This window comes from Pyrus communis, chromosome 17 (genome assembly GCF_963583255.1).
Source record: "Pyrus communis chromosome 17, drPyrComm1.1, whole genome shotgun sequence".
Classification (NCBI taxonomy): domain Eukaryota; kingdom Viridiplantae; phylum Streptophyta; class Magnoliopsida; order Rosales; family Rosaceae; genus Pyrus; species Pyrus communis.
In genome coordinates this window covers 9,687,427-9,696,909 of record NC_084819.1, presented here as the reverse complement: position 1 = coordinate 9,696,909, position 9,483 = coordinate 9,687,427, and the positions used below count along the sequence as shown (strand labels likewise).

At 38.2% G+C, this 9,483-nt stretch overlaps 1 protein-coding gene across 1 annotated transcript; it reads right to left on the bottom strand.

Annotated features, from left to right (window-relative positions):
- Positions 1-4,073: 4,073 nt before the first annotated feature.
- On the bottom strand, positions 4,074-4,721 carry LOC137721685 (auxin-responsive protein SAUR32-like). The gene has a single exon (XM_068460710.1). It carries the CDS (start codon positions 4,677-4,679, stop codon positions 4,248-4,250), a length of 432 nt encoding a protein of 143 aa, XP_068316811.1. The 5' UTR covers positions 4,680-4,721; the 3' UTR covers positions 4,074-4,247.
- Positions 4,722-9,483: the final 4,762 nt, after the last annotated feature.

The following is a 9,483-nucleotide window of genomic DNA, read 5'->3' as shown; positions in this document are numbered from 1 at the left end:
ACCCAAGCTAGATCACTTAAAAAAATTTGGATGTGCATGTTATCCTTCCTTGAAGCCTTTTAGAACCAACAAACTTGAACCTAAAACTATCCAATGTATATTTTTGGGGTATGTTGTTCAGTATAAGGGGTTTACCTGTTTTAATACTCATATAAATAAATTCATTGTTTCTTGACTTGTGTTGTTTGATGAGTCTATCTTTCCTGCACACCATAAGGATTTTGGTTCTCATACTGGTTCTAGTTCCAAAACACAATATATACCTAATGAAGTCCATTCTACTACCTTTCTTCCTCCATTGGTTCCTATTCCTTTTTCATAAGTGTTTTCCAGTTTGTCCAGTGTACCAAATATTACTTGGTCCGGTTCTCTATCAACAAATGACCTTGTTTCCTCTCAAGCTGCCTCTAGTTCTCAAGTGGTTTCCATTGTCCTAGTGGTTTGCAGTGTTTTTTTTATCTAATTCCTTCAGAGTTATATCCTGATGTTAATGTGTCTCAAGTGGCTGAATTACATCAGGTGTCAAATGGTGTTGTTAATACTCATCCTATGCAGACTCAATCTAAGTCTGGCATTGTTAAGAAGAAGAAGGCATATGCTGTCAATGTTTCCTCAGACTCCTCTATCAAAGAACCTTAATCTTTCTCTGTAACATCTAAGTTACCTTAATGATAGGGGCAATGCAAAAAGAAATGGATGCCTTTAATCAACAGAAGACTTGGACATTAGTGCATCTTCCTCCTAATAAGAATTTGGTGTGTTCTAAGTGGATATATAAAATCAAGAAGCATCATGATGGCACAATAGCATGGTACAAAGCCAAACTAGTGACTAAAGGTTTTTCATAAGAAGCCGGTTTAGATTACTATGAGACTTTTAGTCGTATGGTTAAACCTACCACATTGAGACTGATGCTTTCTTTGGCGGCATCAAAGGGATGGAAATTAAAGCAACTAGATGTGAATAATGCCTTCTTACATGGCTTTCTTGAAGAAGAAGTCTATATGTCTCAACCTCAGGGATTTGTGGATCCAATTCATCCTTATCTGTTTGTAAACTTTAGAGGTTTACAAGATTACAAGAACCTGGAATGAGAGGTTTACAAGATTCCTACTTTCTCTTGGTTTTAAGTCTTCATATGCTGATCCATCTCTTTTTGTGAAGTATGAGAATCAGTCCATTGTTATACTTCTTTTACATGTTGATTATATTATCCTCACTGGTAATATTGTTAGTGAAGTTCAATCTGTGATCAATCATCTCACTCAGAAGTTTGATATAAAGGATCTTGGTATTTTGCATTATTTTCTTAGGTTACAGATTGAATATCAACCTAATGGTCTATTTGTTCATCAATCCAAGTATATCAAGGATCTATTACACAAGGTTGATACGATGAACTGCAAAACATGTATTACTCATTGTCATCCAAATCACAAGTTGCTTAATCATGGCAGTTCTCCTTTGTTAGATACCTTCACTTACAGAAGTATAGTTGGGGCTTTACGATACCTCACTTTTACCAGGTTGGACATAGTCTATTCTGTTAATCAGTATGTCAGTTTATGCACGCACCTCTTGAAGATCATTTTGTAGTTATTAAACGTATCCTCAGGTATCTCAAAGGTACATTGGATCTTGGTATATGTTTTAAACTTCGTTCTATGGATATTAAAGCATACACAGATGCTGATTGGGCTGGTGATCCCAATTATTAGAGATCAATCACTGACTTTGTTATATTTTTGGGGTCCTCTAGTTTCTCTTAGAGTTCCAAGAAACAACATACGGTGAGTAGATCATCTACTGAAACATAATACAGAGCTATGGCCACAACCACTGCTAAAGTTGTTTGGATTCAACAGCTTCTAAAAGATCTTCATATTCCTTGTGATTCTGTTCCTCTTTTACACTGTGATAATATTTCTGCCATGGCATTGGCCACCAATCTTATTCTTCATTCCAAAACTAAACATATTGAGATAGACTGCCACTTTGTTCGAGAAAAGGTTCAACAAGGCACAATATTGTTACAATTTGTTTCTTCTGTAGAACAATGTGCTAATGTACTTACAAAGGGCTTATATTCTTGTCAGTTTAATGTTCATTGCTTCAATCTTATGCTCGGTTCTACTCTCCATAAGCTTCAGAAGGAGTGTTAGAATATAAGGAATGGTTAGGTTAGTGCCAAGTGTCATTATTGTAGAAGAGAATCTTGAGTTAGTTATAAAGGGGTTGTATTTATATAAGACAACAGTTGTAATAATTCATTCATTCAATATAGTGGAATATTCATCACATCTTTTTTTCTCTCTTCTCTCTTCTCTCTAAACTTTCTCTGTGTGAATCTTTCTTCCTCAATGTTCATCACCATTATTGTTATCAAACTTGTCATTCCCAATACTGAAAGTTTAAGACTTCTCACGTATAGATCGTAATAGTTAATAAACGACTAGTGGAGGAGTTTGTTAAATTTGCCACCGTCACGAGTCCATTGCTAAGTGCGAATTAACATTAACGAAACAAGAAAAGAAAGGAAAAAGAGAAAACCGAAGCGTGTTGATACACTCGGAAAGCAATCCTCTCCGGATCTCTCCCTCCAGAGTCCAAGGATTAAGTGATCAGGGCCTTTAAAATTTGATCCAACGGCTAAAAACAGAACAACTGGCGTCTGAAAGGCCTGGATAATTTTAGCTATTGGATCAAATTTTTAAAGGCCTGAATTACTTAATCCTTGGACTTTGGAGGAAGAGATCCAGAGAGGATCTCTTTCCGATACACTCGATAGTGATACTACCTGGCCAAACACGGCATAAACAACTGGCGTCTGAAAACTGCAACAGTGCACAAAGCTCGTTTGTGTTTGTAAAAAGCTCGGCAATATAGACGAATAAAGCTCGGGAATATAGACGAATAAATACCATTTTTTTTCTCCTTTGCTTTTGGTTTATGCATTGCTGGTGCCGCACTAGGAATCAAAATATGTTCATTGTTCCTTTCATTGCATATTTAAGAGTGCTATTATTAATACCAAAGAATTGTTATCTTGCACTCATTTATATACCATTTTTTCTCGTATTTTTATAAGTTTAGGGTGCACAACAACTCGTATCATCAAAAAAAAAATTCCACATTTATAATTATCAGTTGTGTGTAAAATTTCATAGTCCATTACTGGTTTTACCAAACATGAGAATGACTTCTCATATCCATTTTCCAATTCTTTAATCGTTGAACCAAATGGACCAAAATACTTTCTCGTATCCCGAATTAGAAAATAACTGACATAAACCAGCCATATATTTTTGTTACATTGAAGGGAACGGAACCTTGATAGGCTAATCCGAACTCACTTTTCAAACTCACCCTCACCATCTAAATGTAGAATGAAAACACGTTGAACGAAAATCCGATAAAAATATCAATAATAAACTGAAATTACGTTTAGAATTTAAATAGAAAAAACGGGTGAATTGAACGTCTTAAATAGCAAGCATATTAATCTTTTTACATGCACTACTGTTTAGTGATGTGAAAAAGTACATTACTTTTGGTGTGCAAATGCATGCCATAAAAGAGATGGATCTTTGACCATGTGGACTTTTATGGCACGCTTGCTCCGAATGATTATTACAACATGCATTGTGCGCTGTAAAAGACTAATTTTAGTGTAGTGGCTTCTTCCATCTCCACATTTGCAGGCTTCCCTGATTCAAACACTCTCTCTTCTCTTAGTGTAGATTAGAATAGTACTATCGCTTGTAATATCGCTTGTAATCGAAACATGAGAATGGTTTTACATACCCATTCATAATCTAACATTAGAGAATGTTTAACACTAGTACTAATTCCTTACGTAGTAGTTTGTTTTTTCTTTTGTTCACCTTCACCATCATAGTTCAGGTTTAACATACTGCTCTATAAAAAAATTGAAAGTGAAAGCAGGGTCGAATCACCTTTTCCTCATTTAAAGATAAAGAATGATAAAAATACTAACCAAATATAGGATGAAGGCATTAAAAACAAAAACCTTTTGGCAGAATATGCACGATATTTTGAAAATCATCATCAATTATTGTCATCCGCAAACCCACCATCATTGCCAGAAGAAATCACATAAGATAAAATGAAATGAAATTCTCATTATTACCATGTAGAACTTTGTTCTACATTCAGTGCAAAAAAATACAGAAAAGTAGGGAATAATTAGACAAATAATTTACATAAAATTCTGCAAAAGAAGCTAGCTAGTATCCTTGTGTAACTGTAAAATTAATATTATTTTTCCTCCTGCTGCTTTGTAGAATTTTTTGCAATTCGCCAGGCCTGCAAGGAACTGCAAGAGCACCCTTCTGATCAAATCCATACTCTTCCTTGGCCTCTTCCAATAACCTCAAAAATTCAGGGTTACTCAACGACTCCAATTTAACCACAAACCTCTCTGCTTCATTCCCCTTGACAGCAAAAACTGCAAAGTGTCCATCTTTAACATCTTCCGGCACCACCATCGTAGCTTCCGATTCTACGTTGAAATCATTGTGACGATGGTGGTGACCATGAAGGCCTCTTGATGCCCAGATTGAGAGACCCTTGTGCACTAGCTTCCCAATGAGCAGCCTCAGCATCAGCAATCCTCGATCCTCGGCTTTCTTCGATCCGCAGTTCTTCTCCGTAGACATTATTAGGGTTAATAGTAGAGCTCAGGCTTCTGGATATATTTTTTTTTTTGGGATGAGCGATGTCGATTTCTATGGAGGATGGGAATTTATAGTGGGTTTTGTGGTGGAAACTCGAATGGGAAAAGGAGGAAGTTTCTGTTTCGGTGTGGATAGACGACATGTCAGTTAATGCAAAACGTTAGCTGGGTCGCTCCCACGTGTCGTTACGAGGAAGGGTTTTTGATCTGACGGTAGGATTTGTGTACAGTGACAACTTTGGGAATGACACGAAATGGACACGGATGTTGTGTTCTTGTTAGGAATTTTAAGTTTGACCATCATATGAAATCAACACAAAATTGACATAAATTTGACGCGAAATGGACCAATTGCATGACGAATAACGAGAACAAAGTGAATTAAACGTGCTAGATAATCATGTAGGGATTGCCACACCACTAAAATCATGTGTTTATGTTATGTTTGGCAATGATAAAATTATTTCCATTCAACTCAAAATTAGTGGAGGTGTTCAAATCAGCTAGTGACTTTGACATAATAATTTATTTTTGTAGGAGTCAAAAAGACTCACATAGACATTTCAGTCTTCTTCTAGCCACCATCATGTGATTCACATAGCCCCAAGAGTGAACCTAAGATGGTGTGGAATACTTACCTGAAATTTGTCCACAACTACTGGATTATCCGTGGTAGTTTCATTTCATAAATATACATTTGCAATGCTCTTTCTACAATGATTAGAATATTGTTCTTCGTCCTAAAATATTAATGAAAACAGACAGATGTTGATCACAAATTTAAAAAATTGTACACAATGTTTCGGTTAATATTTAACTTTGGGCTTCAAGGGAAGGAAGCCCAAAAGAGCTCAATAGAGGAGATTCTGCCCGACGCCCAGAGTCAAACCCAGATACCTATCTCAAGACAATATGATGGCTCCCCATTAAATGCAAAGGTTAAGTGCTTACAAGAAAAGTGACAATTGATGGAAATCCACCTACTCTAGGCCCAAAAGCACTTTTCCGAATGGCAGAACATGTAAAAATGTTGATGACTCATTATCCTCCAATTGCTTTCAGGCAAGAGCAGAAGCATCACAATCGGGCTAATTCGCCTATAAATAGGGGAACAGGGCCCAGAGACAAAGACACTCAACTAATCAAACAAACAAACATACAACTTGCCTCTCATTCAAGCAAATACCCAGAAAGTTGCGCTTTGTCCAGATTTTGCACCCTTTAGCCTTCAACTCCCTTTAGAAAGACATCTTTCGTCTATGTAAAAGCTCTACTACCTTTTTCAAATGTTGTAGTATCGATTATCTTGTGTAAACCTATTTGCCATTCATCCCTCTTCAGTACTCAACCTTTTTGTAACTGCAAAGAAAAAAGATCGCAAGATATTTAACCTTGCCCGATAAGGTGAAATATTGCCCGACTCTTTTTGTATCGTCTTTCAATTAATAGATCTAGTGTTATAATGTTTTCCCCAGTATATATTCAAGTCATTTCCAGTCTCTTAATGATTTAAAGCTCCATCAGTTCTCAGATCTAGTTTCCTTAGTGGTTTTTGCTGTCATAACAGGATTAAAAGTGAACTAAACTGATGACTTATTCAGATCTGGACTTCCACCCTCTAAGCATACAAGATAAATGAAAGTCATTGATCTCAAGGCATAGAAAAAACTTAATGTAGACTTAACCCATCTACGACAATCCTTTAATAACAAGAAGTAAGAATAACTTCGGGCGCAAGTAATAAACTTAAACACACTTGTTCTACATCTACCATATTGAGATGGCAGTGGCATGCCATTGCACTCAGTTAGTTTTGATTGTGAGCCTCAAGGCTTACACCTAAGGCCCCACAAATGCACCTTTCAGAACTAACTGTGTCCTCCTCTTGCAGCATCCCGGCAAGCAGGAGCCCGACAACCAACCAAAGTGCCCACTCCTCGTGGAGCTGTGTGCTCGAGATTTCCTGTCCGAACATAGTTTTGGCACACCGAGTGGGACACAAATCTTGTATGCCAAGAAGACGAATGAATGAACAAACCTTCAGCTGGGGAGCAAAACAAAAACCACCCTAGTATACACCAAGATCTAGCATGGCAAATCTCCCCGAAGACTTGCAAAGACCTGTCTTGACGGAAAGCCCGACTCCTTCTGAGAAATCAAAAGGGAAGGTCACAAATGAAGACTTGCAGGCTACCATGATGGTTGTCATAAAAAGTATAGAGAAAAACTCTCTAGAAACAAGAGAAGAAGTGAGCAGACTTTGTTCCTTAATAGGGAATCTACAAAGACGGCTAGATCTGGAGTACCTTACCCCAAAAAATGATTGGGCTAGAGAGATTATGAGATAAGCTAGCTCGGTGGGGGAGCCAGTTATTCCTCTGTTTCCTTTATTTGAGGGAAAAAGGAAGGAAGAATCCAAAACTAATCAGCTAGTGTTGGAAGAAGTCTAAGAAGCAGAGTTGCCCGACCCCTTGTTATTTTCACTAAACAGTATGGGCCAATACGGACTAGAAATAAAGTTGTTGCTAGAAGAGACACAGGTTAATACAATGATTAATACTCATCCCTTTCTACTGATCCCCATAAACATGATCAATTTAAAATTGGCAGAGAAAGGGAAAAGGAAAGCCACTTGGGAAGTGAGAGCAGACAGGAGGCCAGTTGAGAGACTAATTGAAGGAGCCATCAAGCTGCCTGAAAGGCTGCTATAATCAAAAAAGTAATGCTAAATGTCAATATGAATGCGAACTAGAAGTACCCGCAGCAGGAGCCATCACTGATCAGAAGCTGATCAAGAGAAGGAAGAAGGAAGAGCATGAAAACCGTATAAACATCATGCAGCAATTAAGAGGGAAACCTCTAAGAATGTCTTCCAGAGGTAGGCAGGAGGTTCTCAGCATAAAAACTTATCAGAAGTATTCAGAAACTATGAAGCTTCAGAAGAGGTAGAGGACAAGGAGTCCAAAACACCAAAATGGGTGGATGTAAGACCACCTTAGCTAAGTTATACCAGTGGAGATGTTAGAATGAAAGGGAGGACAGTGAACCCAGTCACAAAGAAAAATCTTGCCTGACACAGACAGAAATGGTATATAGTCGGAAATGACGAGAGGTTTGTCAAAGAGATGGGAGCCTCCATGATCAGAAGAGTCCAAGGGCAGCATAAGGCCCACATGAACTCATTGAAAGTTCCCATTACTTCAGAAACTTTAGAGAATGTAAAATTCGAAAATGTACCTCATCAGGGGAGAAGTCAACCTCATTGGAAGAGTAAGAAAGAGGTAAAGAAGGCAAATAGCAAAACCGAAGGAGAATGAGATCATATATCGTAGAACCCCTATCCTGGAAAGTATAGAATCCTGAAGAGAGTTCAGAAGGATATGGTGATGATGCCGACACCTAAATGGAGCCCGGAGCCAATTTGTTTTGGAACAATCTCACCAAAGAGAGAGATACCTTCACCATTGCTGGTTGACACTCTCTGTGAGAACTTAGTGCAAGTGCATAATTTTGGCATAACTCAAGAAGAGGCGTTGCCTAAACTAATGCTGCCAAAAGAAGCACAGGTTTGGTTGGATAAATTTATGAACCACATCGGGTGCAAGGGGAAAGATTTACTTGGACTAGTAACTTCCATGTAAATATGACATATGTTTTAGGAGCCACGTTTCGCGCAGAGCATGATCTACCTCCCATGATAGAAAGTGATTACTTGGCGACAGAACCTATGATGACGCATGTTAGTGTTGAAGGAGCAGGACAAAACGGTCTTCGTTGACCCGAGTTTGACCCTAGCCAACCATCTCAAGCCTATATATATATAACTGCTCACCTGGAAGGAGTACCTTTCAAGATGATCTTAATTGATAAAGGGGCCACGGTCAATGTGCTGCCATACAAGCAGATGAAAAGAATATGCAAAAGTGAGGAAGATCTTATTCCCACAGATCTTACAGTTTCTAGTTTCTTAGGACCTATCACCAAGATCATGGGATACTACCATTAGAGGTTAACTTGGGTTTGAAACAAATCATGTTGGCCTTTTTTATTGTAGACAGTATTTCCACTTATGGGGTTGTACTCGGTAGAGATTGGATTCATGAGAGTGGCTCTGTGCCATCTACCTTACACCAACAAGTGGCTATCTATCATGAAGAAAGGGAAATGAGACCTGGATTCCGGGAAATGGTAGAGGCTAAATCACGGCCGTTCCTCCCTACAGCCAATGTCGTAGAAGCTAACTTCTACCATCCCAGTGTTGGGATTCTTCAATGCTCAGCAGTTGACAAGAACGGCCGCCCGACTAAGGTGATGGCCCAAAAGCTTCTAGAACAAGGGTTATCTCTCATAAGAGAAGAATGGGATAGACCCTACATCATCCCAACTCCTCAACACCCTTAATGTCAGAACAAAAAGGGAAGGACAAATGATTGCAGTCAGCTCCTTAATAAAGAGACTGTTGATGTATGGGAAAGAAAAAGAAAAAAAACAAAAGAGGGAGAAATCAGCCAAGAAAGAAAAAGAGTGGAGTGGATAGGCTTCAAGCAGTCTAATGAAAAAAGAAGAATTTTTTGGAAAAGAGTTAGAAATAGCCATCCAAATCGCTGAATGTATATACGACTTGGAGGGACTAGAAGATTTACCGGAGAATTCTGAACTGGTTGAGTTTTTGTGTGCAGAACCCGACAAACCAACCTAGAAGTACAAAACCCCTTGGAGACCATTGATTTGGGAACTAATAAGAATCCAAGACCAATACAAATCAGCAGTTTGTTGAAAACCGAAGA